The sequence below is a fragment of the Pongo pygmaeus genome, chromosome 8, assembly GCF_028885625.2.
Source record: "Pongo pygmaeus isolate AG05252 chromosome 8, NHGRI_mPonPyg2-v2.0_pri, whole genome shotgun sequence".
NCBI classification, from domain to species: Eukaryota; Metazoa; Chordata; class Mammalia; order Primates; family Hominidae; genus Pongo; species Pongo pygmaeus.
Window position 1 is genome coordinate 23,465,899 of NC_072381.2, and position 14,582 is coordinate 23,480,480.

Below are 14,582 nucleotides of genomic sequence, written 5' to 3' on the forward strand. Positions count from 1 at the left end.
TTTTCTGAATTCTATTACACACTTATAATAAGAATAGTAAAAAGGAAGGAGCCTAAATAGAGCTTGCTGGAAGAAAGGCTCCAGTACATTCTCTACAAAGACCTCAACACATGGGGACATTTTATTGACAGGAATAATGCATATCATACTGTTTGTGTGCCCTCATCATTCAGGTCAATTCATTATGGAGGCTGTGTCCGGGGAGGCAGCTGGGGCCCCTCCACCCACACTTCCCTCTGTGTGTGTCTGAAGTGCTGTCCGCCTGTAACTAGGCAGGCTGGGGGGACCAGGACGGGCAGCGCCAGGGGGTGGCAGAGTGCATGGCTAAGGAGGGGGGCTTGTTGCCTTTGTGGCATTTCCCAGTGTCAGTGCTGCCAGTGTCATGAGGAGCACATCACATGTCAAAGTGGTGACGTTTTCAGGCTGGGAGCCGCATGGAGTCCATCAGGCACACGGATATCCACACAGTTGGTTTTCTGCTTGGTGGAGGAGCCACCCAGAGGCAATTCATATTCTGAACATTAACATGGCTTTGCATGCTTGTCACACGGGGTCTGTGCAGGCGTTTAATGCTATTGAAGACTTCGGTTTAAATCTCTATGCAAACAGTGATTACCTTGTAAGAAGGTTTCAGGATAACTTACAACAAAAGACTTTAAAGTTATAGTTTTAGTAAAGCAAACTCATTTACATTTTTATTATGTGCGTCTTTTGTTTAAATCTTGCCATGTCCATTATGGGAGAGCTTTTTCTTACGCAATAGACGCGCTTATTGGGACAGCTACTCTTTTTTTTTTTTTGCCTTCTTCTTCTTGTCTGTTTCAAAGCTATTGAAAACATCTGAATATCCTCCCTTATGGTTGTCTAGATTTTACTGCCACACATTAAAAAAAAAAATTAAGATGTAATGGATTGGGGAAGCTGGTGCAGAACTTTATAGTTTACTGTGGTACGATATTAAACAGATTATACAATCTCAAAATACTATTATGCCAAAGGAGATAGAAGATTCTACATGCCTTGTTCAAAATTACTATAGACATTAAAAATACTTTTGAATTTAAGGTCATCACAGGTGAATTATAACTTATTCTTTTTACAGTAATTCCATGATGGCAATAAATAAAAATAAAATCTTCCATCAAAAACAAAATAATTTCTTTTGACTGATTTCCCTTTGGAACTACACTTTCATTTAAGTTTAAGGATACGTGGAAGTAAATTATTAAAACATTTTCCCCTGTAACAGTTTTAAAGAAAAAGAAGTGATTTAAATTGTTTGTAGTACATTAATAAGTACATTAATAAGTCCTTTAAAACAAGTGACTTACTAATGAAATTATGTATGGTATATATATGTGTGTGTGTGTGTGTGTGTGTTTAAGAGTTAGTAATATTTAAAATATGTTGTTAAATTTTGCACTAAGCTCAATTACAAATCTTCATGACTTTGATTCACCATTTCATTTAAATTATTTGAGCCCAATTCATCTTAACTAATGAGAACTAACAAACCTAGTAAGTAGTTAATAAACAACACTGTTTTCTTAATAAAGGAAGAATCCCAGTCATTAATTTCTTGTCCCACATTGTTCAATTTGAGACTATCACAGAATAAATTTATAGACTAAAAGGTTTGTGTGTGTGTGTGTGTGTGTGTGTGTGTGTGTGTGGAAAGAAATAAACAAACAATACTGGCCTTAATAGGCTTAAGCATACTTTTCCTAACAGTGGCAGAATATGAACATCCACAGAGGATTACACGAGCACCCAATTCTCATAAACTAAAGAAGAACTATTTGAATTCATCAGATGAAGTGTAAAATTTACAAATGGTAGCAGCTAATACCTAACTACGGGTTCTAAGAATCTTTTTGTATGAAAGCAGGAAGCAAGGAAAACATTAAATCCGGGGGTTTGTCCTCCACATATCAATCCACAACCCCTGTTCTTCCGAGATTAACCCTTAGCTCTGTCCCCACCATCTGTCAGCTGCGGGAACTGCAAGTAATTAACTATTCAGACGCCCACAGCAATGAGGACACTCATTAGCAAAATGAACAAAGGGATCGTTCTGAGCTGCTACGGTCCTCTGTTACACTCTGAGTGGCAGGTTTTGTGGTGGTGTTCCTTCTGCCATCTGCCCACACTGCTAGTTTGTGCTTGCTTAAACCAGGAGACTTTTAAAAAATAAACTGCATTAATAAAATTAGGTTAACAAGGACGGAAATCACAAAAGGGCAGTTAACTGGATGTAGCCGTTTAAACCACACTATACTGTAAGAGAGACTGTGTGTAATCCATGATCATTCTGGAATTTCAAAATTGTAAAGAAACTTACCAATCTCAAGTTTTCCTTTCATATTATACAAACTAGGACTTCAGGTGATGGCATATGTGCTATATCTTTTGGGAATATTCACAAGATGCATAGAATTAGAAACTGAATCCCAAATTGAATCTCGAAAGAATCATTTTTGAAAACAGGTGTACTTGGGAGCTTTGCTCCTCAAATGCGGTCCATGGACCAGGAGCCTCAGCATCACCTGGGAACTGATTGGAAATGCAGCCCCTCAGGCCCAACCCAGGGCTACTGTGTCAGAGTCTGCATCTAATGAGATCTGCAGGTGATGCATGTGAGCGGTAAAGTCTGAGAAGTCCTGCTTCAGAGCACTTTCTGTGCCTTCTCAGCAGTTTCCCCTCCACGGGCTCCATTGAATTGGACATCTCAATTTTCTGGGGAGGAGCAGAGTTCTGATGCAAGCCCATGCCTCATGACAGTCACAGAGAAGAGCAGGTGCTTTCCCAATGAGTGACAACCAGGAAAGTGGCACTCTGGGCAGTGCAACCCTGCAGAGCTGCCACTCTTGAATGACAGCTCTGTTTCAGAGCTGTCAGCAACAAACAGATATGCTCAGCAATGGAAGGTAGGTGGGTGATGGTTGCAGGGCTCATCAATGTTGGGATAAGAAAGAAAAATGAAAAGTCTATTCAAAATGCCAGCTCCAATTGAAATTAAAACACATGCACAGGCACACACACACACACACACACACACACACAGAAACACACACACACACAATTACAGAGACATAAAGGCTAACCTCCTTTATAAATTCTCAAGAGGATTAGCCAACGGACAGCATGGAAACCTGATGACTACAATGGTATGCAGCTGAGTCACATTGATTTCCCACCGAATAAAACCTGAACATTTCATCCCTTGAATGAAGTTGCTCTTGGGAAAATTCAACATTCAGGATGTTCCCATCTGGAGATGAGAAATTACAACTGCTTATTAATTATAAAGCTATTGAAGTAATTTGATAATCAGTAAGAGTAAATTAGATAACTGTAGATAAACTAAATAAAGCTTGTTTATTTCACTTTTTTTTTCAACTTACTTCCACTGCTACTTTGAAATTTTTAATTGTTTTTCCAAATTCCGTGTTCCCAATCTAATTTGAGACTTGGTGTCCCAAGGGTTTTTAAAATACCACTAGAGGGGGCAGTTGAATCAGATGAAATTTCAAATAAAAAAGATCATCTAGAACTTAAGGTTTTAGGAAAGTTTGTTCTTAGACTATGTAGAAAAAAGTGTCTCATTTTATTTGATATAAGCTATGATCTGCCTTTGTGGCATTCATGTCTGTGTTCTTGAAATGGTGACACGTATGCTTTCCATCACCCTCAGTCAGGAGGGGAGAGCAGAGCCCTGTGCTTTGTTGGGGTCTCCAGGAGAAATCCATACACCCCGTTAATCAGAATCACTTCACCTTCCTCAAATTTTAAGAGTGTTTACAGAAATTCTAATGTGCTCTTTTGTGGCTAATTTCATTGGAATAACCAGGGTATTCCGGATGCCATTGAAAGCCAGAGAACAGCCTGCTTACACATGAGCCAGTGTGGCTCCCACCTGCTCTCCTCTTCACAAAGCCACAGCCCATCCTCACGCTTTCCCCAGAATGTCCAGCTGGGCCAGGTAACCAGCTGAAGAGAAAAGTTAGAGGTGTAAACATTTCAAGAGTATAGGGAGCTGTCTTACCCAATTGGGGTGTTCTCAACAGTCCAGAGGTCTGTTTGCTACATTTTATGGAACATAAACTGATGGCCATAAGGATTTGTGCATTTCCTTATAATACCTGAGTTGATACATGAATATTTCTTCAAAGAACTTGAAGCAATTTACATTCAACACAGCAGGTGTTCTTATCATAACTCTAGTTTAGCCAGGCGGGTATCATGTTGCATTTCACAAATGGGAAATAAATGGATCAAAATTGCCTTGCCACATCTACTCTGGATGTCTTTGGCCAAGGCAGGATTAAAAGCGAACTATTACAGTTTTTAGCCTTTTCTATTAAACTGTTTTCTTCAAAAAGTACAAGTAAATGTAAACCCAAGAAAAGGTTTTTCAAAGGCAAATGCAAAAATTGAATGTGCTTCCTAGTCCAAGATATATACAAAAATTAATATTCAATTTTATTAGATCTAGGCTATTGACACAATACTGTATTCCTTAGAAGGTGCTCAATTTTTTTCTAGATATAAAGATTTCTAATAGATTAACAAAGTAAACACTTAAAGCAAACATTTAAACCAGTTTAAATACGATCCTTTAGAATGGTTTGTGTTTGATTCATTATCTCTTATAACGTTGAAGTTTTAAATAAGAGTACTAGTGAGGGATTTAGATAAACCATAGATTGTATTCAAAGACATGAGCAACCCATAAGTGTTTCTTCCTAGTGTTAACATTTTGACATATAACTTTTCAGATTTTCCTGTATGCATGTGTCGATATTTCTATGTGTATTTTTTTTTTTTGCAGTTGCAAGATTTAACAGAGTGAAATAGAGTGGTAACAGGGCTCCCATACAAAGGGAAGGGACCCAAAGAGGGTAGCCATTGCCAGGTCGAATGCCACGTTTATATCCCGATCATTGTCCCTCCCACTGTGCTCTCAGGCACAGATGATTGGCTATTTCTTTACCTCCTGTTTTTACTCTTGAGCATTTTAGCGAGCTCTCCTTACTATCTGGTCTGGTGTGAGCTAAGTTGCAAGCCCCGTGTTTAAAGGTGGAAGCGGTCATCTTCCCAGCTAGGCCTAGGGATTCTTAGTCGGCCTAGGAAATCCAGCTAGTCCTGTCTTTCAGTGCCCCCTCTCAACAGGAAAACCCAAGTGCTGTTGGGGAGGTTGGCCGACGACCACTCTAACTGCTTCCTGCTGAATTGGGGTGTAGTAGGGGTCGTGCAGTTGAGATTTCCTCGGGAGGGGTGCCTTTGATGTCATTAACATCGGAGCATGGGCTAGCAGGCTGGTCCAGGGGTCTGTGGTAGATCTTAGACATAGACTGCATCTGGGGCACCATTTGAATAATGATTTGTAGTTTTACAGCTTCGATTCTGGAAGAGACAAACTTAACAAGGAGCTTAAAGATACAGGGATTGAAATGTATGGCCTGCAGTGCAGGGGATTATTTCTTTGGCACACTTTACAAGCTCTGACTATCTGCTTGATAGTTTTGAAAAGGCCTGGTCCAGTAAATAATAATTTGGCCACCTGATGGGTGCTATTAATGCCTAAGTGAAAGGTTTGGTGAAGGGTTTTAAGTAATTTCCATTGGTTAGCTGCAGGCAAAAGTATTTTTCCTTCTTCCGTGGCTAGCCATCCTGAGGGAGGGCAACTATGTCCTCGTGAGGTTCCCCATTCTATTTCTTCTTCTGAGTACTGGGGCCTGGTTTCCTGGAGGGGATTACCCCATACTAGGGGTCCCCTTCTATAAGCATTTCTGATGGAGGGTCCTGCCTTGTGGCTCTTTTGGCTTCAATATCCGCTTGGTGGTTCCTTTCTATTTCCCTTTCCTTTCCTTTCTGATGACCCCACCAGTCTAAGACTGCCACCTCTTTAGGTTTCTGTACAGCCAATAATAATTCCCTAATGGCTTCCTGATGTTTGATAGGTGTTCCCTCGGAAGTTAGGAATTTCCTTTCTCTCCATATTGCTGCATGGGCATGGAGGACTAGGTAAGCATACTAGTCTGTATATATATTCACCCTTTTTCCTTCTCTTAATTCTACTGCCCAAGTGAGGGCTATTAGTTTTACCAGCTGAGCACTAGTTCCTGGAGTGAGGGGATTACTTTTAAGTATTCCATTATCACTGACAACTGCATACCCCGCTTTTCGAAGTCCTTTTTCTACAAAGGAACTTCCATCAGTATACAAGTTGAGGTCGGGATCAGTCAAGGGAACCTCTAAAAGGTCCCCTCCAGCGGCATAGGTTTGAGCAATTACTTGATGACAGTTATGTTCTATCTTTTCTTCTTTGTCTGGAAGAAATGTGGCTGGGTTAAGAGTTGCACAAGTGCACAGTCGCAGCACTGGCCCTTCAAGTAATAGAGCCTGATATTTAAGTAAACAGTTGTCTGACAGCCACAAGTCCCCTTTAGCAGTGAGTATGCCATTCACATCATAAGATGTCCACACAGCACACAGTAAGATCTCTTCCCTGTATTATTTTAACTGCTTCAGATACTAAGACTGCTATTGCCACCACTACCCGTAAACAATGAGGCCAACCCAGCCGGGCGTGGTGGCTCACACCTATAATCCCAGCACTTTGGGAGGCCGAGGTGGGCAGATCACAAGGTCAGGAGATCGAGACCATCCTGGCGAACACGGTGAAACCCCATCTCTACTAAAAATACAAAAAATTAGCCGGGCGTGGTGGTGTGCACCTGTAGTCCCAGCTACTTGGGAGGCTGAGGCAGGAGGATGGCATGAAACCGGGAGGCAGAGCTTGCAGTGAGCCGAGATGGCGCCATTGCACTCCAGCCTAGGCGACAGAGTGAGACTCTGTCTCAAAAAAACAAGCTAACAAACAAAAATAAAAACAATGAGGCCAACCCTTTGCCACTACATCAATTTCCTTACTCAGGTATGCCACAGGTTGCAAGCTCATCCCTCAGACCTGTGTGAGGACTCCTAGAGCTATTCCTGTTTTTTTCTGTGACATATAAAGAAAAGTCTTGCCCCATTGGCAAGCTTAACACTGGGGCTTGGGTTAGGGCCTTCTTTAGGGCCTGGAAAGCCACGTCTGCTTCAGGTGTCCATCTTACTAAATGGGTATTGGCTTTCTGAGTTTCCTTAATTAGTGTATATAATGGTCTGGCTATTTCGCCATACCTGGGAATCCATATTCGGCAGAAGCCTGTTATGCCAAGGAACCCTCTTAGTTGCTTTAGGGTTTTGGGATGAGGATAAGCCAGTATAGTCTGGATACATTCCTCACTGAGGGCCCTGGTGCCTTTGGATAATTTTAGCCCTAAGTATTTAACCTGCTGTGAGCAGAGCTGAGCTTTTGGTTTGGAAATCTTGTAGCCACAGGTAGCGAGGAAATTTAAGAGCGCTTGGGTGGCTTGATGGCACAAGGTCTCTAAATGGGCGGCTAAAAGTAAATCATCCATGTACCAAAGGACAAGAATGTCCAGGTATGAGAACTGGCTCAAGTCTTGGGCTAATGCCTGGCCAAATAGATGGGGGCTATCCCTGAACCCTTGGGGTAAAACAGTACAGGTGAGTTGAGACATTGGGTTTGAAGGATCTTCAAAGGAAAACAAGAATTGAGAGTCAGGATGTACAAAGATGCAGAAAAAGGTATCCTTAAGGTCCAGGACTGTAAACCACTCTGCTTCCTCTGGTATTTGGGAAAGCAGAGTACAAGGGTTAGGTATAGCTGGGTATAGAGGAACAACAGCCTCATTGATAATCCTGAGAGCACTAACCTCCACTGTCCGTTGGGTTTCTGTACTCCTAAAATTAGAGTATTGCAGGGGCTATTGCATGGTTTTACTAGACCTTGGGCTTTTAGGTCCTTAACAATCTTTTGGAGTCCTTGTTGGGCCTCAGGTCTAAGGGGGTACTGCCTTTGGTAGGGAAAGGAGGTGCAATCCTTTAGTTTAATTTGAACAGGACGGGCATTCTTTGCTCGTCCATATTGTCCTTCTGTTGCCCAGACTTCAGGATTAATTCCTTCCTCAAGTAGGGGACAACAAATGGGTGTTCCTTCTCCTATGTTCAGGTGTATAATGGCCCCTGCTTTTCCTAGAATGTCTCTCCCTAACAAGGAAGTGGGGCTTTCAGGCATAATTAGAAAAGCATGTGAAAAGAGTAAAGTTCCCCAGTCACGACTTAGTGGCTGGGAGAAGTATCTAGTGACTGGCTGTCCTAGGACCCCTTGGATAGGAGACTAAGACTGAGAAGGGGCCGGCGCAGTGGCTCACGCCTGTAATCCCAGCACTTTGGGAGGCCGAGGTGGGTGAATCATGAAGTCAGGAGATCGAGACCATCCTGGCTAACACGGTGAAACCCCGTCTCTACTAAAACATACAAAAAATTAGCTGGGCGTGGTGGTGGGCACCTGTAGTCTCAGCTACTCAGGAGGCTGAGGCAGGAGAATGGTGTGAACCCGGGATGTGGAGCTTGCAGTGAGCCAAGATTGCGCCACTGCACTCCAGCCTGGGCGACAGAGCAAGACTCTGTCTCAAAAAAAAAAAAAAAAAAAAAAAGACTGAGAAGGCTGCGCCAGTGTCCAGGAGACAGTTAACCTCCTGGCCCTCAATGATCAAGCATATCTGGGGCTCTGTGAGGGTGATGGCATGGGCTGGCGCTTGCCCCAGGCACCCTCAGTCCTGCTGCTGGATCACCTGGTTAGTGGCTTCTGACTCAGAGGACCTTCGTCCCCTGGGGCAGTGGGCCTTCCAGTGATTCCCTTGACATAAGGGGCATGGAAGAGAGGGCGGCTTACTTGTACTTGGACAATCTTTTTTAAGGTGTCCTTGTAGACCACAGTGGAAGCAAGCCCTATTAGGCATTCGATTTTCCCAGCTTTTCCCTTTTCCAGAGCCTCCAAAGTCTGCTTGCCTGGGGCCATGACTAAAGCGGTCGCCTTTTTTTATCCCGTTTGTCCCATTCCGCCTGCTCCTCCTGATCTCTATTATAAAAAACTGAGGTTGCCAAGTTCAATAGGGTTTCTAAGTTTTGCTCTGGGCCTAAGGCAGACTTTTGAAGTTTTTTTCTAACGTCTGCAGCTGACTGAGCGATAAACTTATCCTTTAAGATTAGTTGGCCTTCAATAGAGTCAGGTGACAGGGAGGTATGCTTCCTCAATGCCTCCCTTAGTCTCTCCAGAAAGGCAGTAGGATTTTCTTCCTTTCCCTGTGTTATAGTGGACATCATTGAATAATTCATAGGCTTCTTCCTAGTTTCCCTTAGTCCTTCTAGCACACAAGTTAGCAAATGTCTGTGGCACCAATCTCCATGTTCTGATTCTGTGTCCCAGTGAGGGTCTACACTGGGAACTGCCTGCTGGCCTGTGGGGAATCATTCTTTTTCCTCTGTTGTCATCCTATCATTGACCTGACTGAGATACCAGAGATCACCAAACTCTCGGGCTGCAGTTATGGCGGCACTTCTCTCATTTGGGGTTAGTGTCTGATTTAGCAGTAACATTGTATCTGTCCATGTCAGATCAAAGGATTGTCCTAACCCTTGTAAAACATCAATATAGCCATCAGGGTTATCTGAGAATTTACCTAGGTCTATTTTAATTTGCTTTAAGTCTGAGAAAGAAAAAGGTACATGCACTCTAGCTGGGCCGAATTCTCCTCCTCCCACTGCTTGGAGGGGGCACAATCGGGGAATATTGGCACTCTTTGGTTCATTGTTTACCCCTTTGTCTATCTCCTCTTGGACCATTTGGGTTGAAGGGGGGTCCTTATTAGTTGGGGAAGGAGTCGGGGGGATGCTGGGGTAGGGAGGTAGACTGAGGGCTTCCTGTAGGGCATAAATCACACTTTTTACATAATTGCGAGTTGTCTCTCAATGAAAAGAAAGTTTGTACATATGACACTTCACTCCATTTGTCTTTTTCCTACAAAAGAGGTCCAGCTGTAAGATGGTGTTATAATTTATACCTCCCTCAGGAGGCCTGGTTTCTCCCCCTTGAGGAGGATGTCGTGGCCAGGCAGTACTGCAGAAGAATGTAAGTCATTTCTTTCTTAGTGTCTGAGGGTCAAATTGGTCCTAATTCTCCAGAATACATCTTAGGGGCATTTTTGCCTTGGGGGGATCGTTTCACATCTGAAAAAAGAACGTAAGAATGCCAGCACCCCTAGTCATTTTCCAATGAGCATTAGTCCTAGAGCGTCCTCTATGGTCCTAAGCTTATTCCTTTCCAGGGTGCGTAACCACCCATGGACCTCTGCTTATCGGATTAGTTACGCTCACTGATGTAGCAGTCCTGCATCTGTTTTCCCGCCTTTCTTGATCACAAAGAAAGGGGTTCAGGCTGCTGGATTCTAGTAGTCCTTTACCAGCGTGCCCAACATTGCCTTTGCGCTCAAGGGTGAGTTCTAGACCTGGGCTGGGTTCCTGAGTATTTCAAAACAACCCAGATGCCCCATCAAGAAGCATTCCCATAAACAACAGTTCTTATGCAAATTTGTTTCAGAGAGGGTATAGCTAACCTTTGAGTCAGGATTGAGATCGTCTTTTTATTCTTTAAGTACTTTAAGACTTGGCTTAGTGCAAACAGCTCCCACGTTTGAGGAGACCAATTATTAGGCAATTTTTCTAACTCTGCTTCCACAAGAGTCTCCGTATCAATTACTGAATACCCATTGTGGTTTTTTCCTCAATCAACTGGGAGGAACCATTTATCGTCCTGTCCTGAAGGGAGTTCCTCCTAGGTCTGGTCGGACCTTTGTATGGTAATTAAGATTTAAATCCCCTGTTAGGAAATCTGCTGGGTTAAGGGAACTACCAGTAGTTGGAGTTACATTATCCTTTTCTAACAGAATAGCTCATGCTTTAAGATTTTTGAGTTAGTAAGCTACCTTTTTGCTTTTTTGACTTAGAATAATTCTGAACTGGTGAAGTGTGCTCACAATGAGGTCTCCTCTAAAAGTTACTTTTCTACTTTCTTCTGTTAGGAAAGCAGTTGCCACTACCGACTGAATGCATTTGGCCTATCTGTGGGTTACTGGGTTAAGGATTTTTTTATAGGAAAGCTACGGGTTGTCAGTGGCCTCATGGCTTTCGGGCTACGCCCTTATTTACACTGACAACAAAGTGGCATTGGAGTATTACAGGGTCACAGACAAGACCTTCAATTATCAATTACAGGTTTTTAATTTACTCTGGCTTTTAAAGAATAGGGCACACTTTTTTTTTTTTTTTTTACTATTTCTTTTTCTTTCTTTTTGACTCCCTCTTTGTCTCTCCATCTCTCTCTCCATCTCTCTCTCTCTCCGTCTCTCTCTCTCTCTCTCTCTCTCCACCCTGTCTCTCTCTCTCTTGGCCATTACAAACTTGGGGCCCTGGCAAGGGTGGTGGGGAACAGGTCCCACATAACTGCCCATGTCGAGAATTGTATACCTAAATCAGGAGGGACACCAGGGATAAGACTCCCTGGATTTATAGCCTAGATGCCTAAGGATGCAGCCTAGAGCATCCTTAGATCCCTTTGGAGATACAACTTGCTAGAGGAAATGAAAGTCTGAACCATTAGTACCCAGGAGGCAGGGATCAGAGGAAGTAGATTCAGAGGTAAGGAGAATTTTGGTGCTACACTTTCAAGAAAGTTGTGGTCGGGACCCAGGAGGTATGGGTCAGAAGGAAAGGTAGGGGCGCACGCATGGGCAACTGTTGAGTAGAAACTTCTGGCTGCGCCATGATCTCAACCGGCTACTGCCGGGAGTTCGGGACGACAGGTTTCTGCCTCTAGTCTTCCCTTGGCTTCCCCAAGAAAACTGAAAGTGGAAGCTGGCTCCAGGCAGACCAACATCCCCAACCCAGAAGTGTTGGGGGTTGTTAGAAAGCCCTTCCCCAGACAGCCTCACACCTGAGTCTTAAGTCCGGTGGCCACGCTAATCGTTTTTAACTGGCCAACAGGTGCCTGGTATTTTCCTCCAATTCTAAGGATAGGACAGAATAGCAAGCGAAAGTGGTCCCAATATTACTCACCGCTTTGGAGGTCCCATCTGGGTCTCCAAAATGTTACTGGGGGGTCCTTGCACCCAGAGCTCCCAAGATGGTGCTGGGCAGCTTCCAAAATGGCAGCAGGCCACTTCCAAGATGGTGGCAAGCCTCGTGTTCTCTGACCTGGGGTTCTTGGCCTCATGGATTCCAAGGAATGGAATCTTGGGCCATGCGGTGGTGGCTGGCCGCTTCCAAGATGGTGGCAATCCTCGTGTTCTCTGACCTGGGGTTCTTGGCCTCATGGATTCCAAGGAATGGAATCTTGGGCCATGCAGTGAGTGTTATAGCTCTATTAGAAGCCATGGGCCATGGAAGAGAACCGTGGAACCCAGTGACTAATGTTCAGCTTGATTATGATGAACCTGGGCACTTAGCCCTGCAGGAACAATGGCAAGCCTTTAGCCCGATCGGGAGCGGCAACGGGCGCCCCGCTGGATCAGGAGCACAGCGGACATCCTGCTGGATCTGGAGGGACGGAAGTCAGCGGTAGGTCTGCGACGGCAGCAAACAGCAGTGGTGGACAGTGAGCGAAACCTCAGCTCGAGCGGTAACAAACACGGACCAGAAGAGTGCAGTTGCAAGATTTAATAGAGTGAAATAGAGTGGAAACAGAGCTCCCATACAAAGGGAGGGGACCCAAAGAGGGTAGCCCTCTGTGTATTAATCTATTAATAATTATTAATGTATTATAATATATCACATTATAATATAATATATTATGAGAACATAATCTATACATTATAATCTATACTTTTCTATATGCATATGTATATTATATATTCACTACAACCTTTAATTCTTACTGTAGAGGATAAAGCTCCCCCTCTGTAAGTGGACTTTAGATTCAGGTGAACCTTGGTTCATGTACCATCTTTACCATCTACTACCTGTTTGCCCATGAGGAAGTTACTTAACCACCCTGTCTCTGCTTCTTCATCTGCAAACTGAACTGTGAGAATGAGAAGAGATGCCATCGATGAAGTACCTGATACCTGCTATTGCTATTCAATAGACTTTTATTCCTCCTGGGTCCCAGCATCTGCTAGCCTTTCCAAATCAAACAATCAGCTTCTTGTTCTTAGAACTTAATAATAAAATCCTCTCCAGCTCTGGACCGTGGTTGGGCCTGAGACATCTGGTGGCTCAGAGCAGACATGAGATGACAATGAATTCGTTCTCAGGATCCACATTTTCCAAAGCCCTTAAACTTCCTCCTTGACAGGAGTTTATGTTCCTCTTTGTGCCTTCTCAGTCATTCCATTTTTGCTCCCATCAGTAGTTTGTCTAACCAGTAAAGCAGCTCCTGGCTCCCACTGCAACAGGAAAAACTGAGGGGAAAATCCTCTGGGATTTTTCTTCTTGATATTTTTATTTAAATGTCATTTTGTTCCAAGTTGGCTTCTTGGAAGCTCTGGCTTGGAAAGATTAGCTTTGTGTCTTTCCAACTACTTTGACCGCAAAAAAGGGTGGGAGTCTTAGGTTACAACAAAAATCCACGCCCACGCTCTTCTAGAGTAGGACATTTTTTGCAGTGGGAGGTAAGTTATTTTATTTCCCCTTAAATAAAAATTGTATTTTTAATTTTATTGTTCCTATTCATTATATTGCTCCTATTCATATTGTTATGGGTTTTCTAGAATAGGCCATTGAGCAGAAAAGAATTAGACTGGCTTATATTATGGGGAGATGCCCAAAATGCATCGGTTGGATTTTAATTTATCATTAACTCAAGCTTTTAACTATTTATGACTTTATTTACATATATTAAAATTAATTATTCCTTGCCTTGAAACTTACCATTTTGTGAAATCCAAAATCTTCATATTGGTCTAGTTCTTCTTTTAATTCTTTAATAACTTCTTCTTTCTCTTTCAGTTTTCTTAACAAAATATTTGTTTTGACACTACTCGCATCTTGCAAATAAACATTCTCTTCTTCTACCTCAAAGAATTGCTGGGGACAAAAAAAAGCAGCATTAAAAATTAATTAGACACTAAGCATTAAAAATTAGGCACTAACACTAAATTAGACACTCAGCATTAAAAATTAGACACCACCAGAAAACATTTCATCTTTTAAGCTACTGTTTTGTGAAGGTTATTTTTGTAATCTGCAAACAATTTTAGTAAGCAACTTTATTTATATTGAAATAGATGCTTAAAAAGTATTATGCACTATGTAGCCCAGTGTTATCCTATAAAACACAAAGCATGATCAGTTACTCTAACTGTATCAGCCATGTAAACTACAATAGTAAAGAGAGAGATGGAAGAATAGAAGAAGGTCTACTCAACAAGAATTTGGCAGCCATCCATGGACAAAAGTTCCCTTGAGGGAGATTTGGGACCTGGATAGAAGACTGCAAAACTCTGGTGGAGCCCAAGACTGAGGAGGGCTGTTTTGACTGGCAGGCTGCACCTAGGTGGCAGGCTCACTGACCATGGTCCCAGCTACAAACCCAGAAATGGCTTCATCCCCCTGTGGACTTGGTCCTGCCACTAGAACCATCTGCCAAGAAATCCAGGAGGAATCACATTCAC

General features: G+C 42.9%; 1 protein-coding gene across 2 annotated transcripts in view; it reads right to left on the reverse strand.

Moving 5' to 3' along the window:
* Positions 1 to 14,582, reverse strand: part of C8H10orf67 (chromosome 8 C10orf67 homolog) — a 162,276-nt gene that overhangs the window by 105,407 nt on the left and 42,287 nt on the right. For both annotated transcript variants that reach the window (XM_054436314.2, XM_063669644.1), the window contains exon 5: positions 13,840 to 13,995. In XM_054436314.2, coding sequence (XP_054292289.1) covers positions 13,840 to 13,995 — 156 coding nt within the window. The remainder of the gene's footprint in view (positions 1 to 13,839; positions 13,996 to 14,582) is intronic.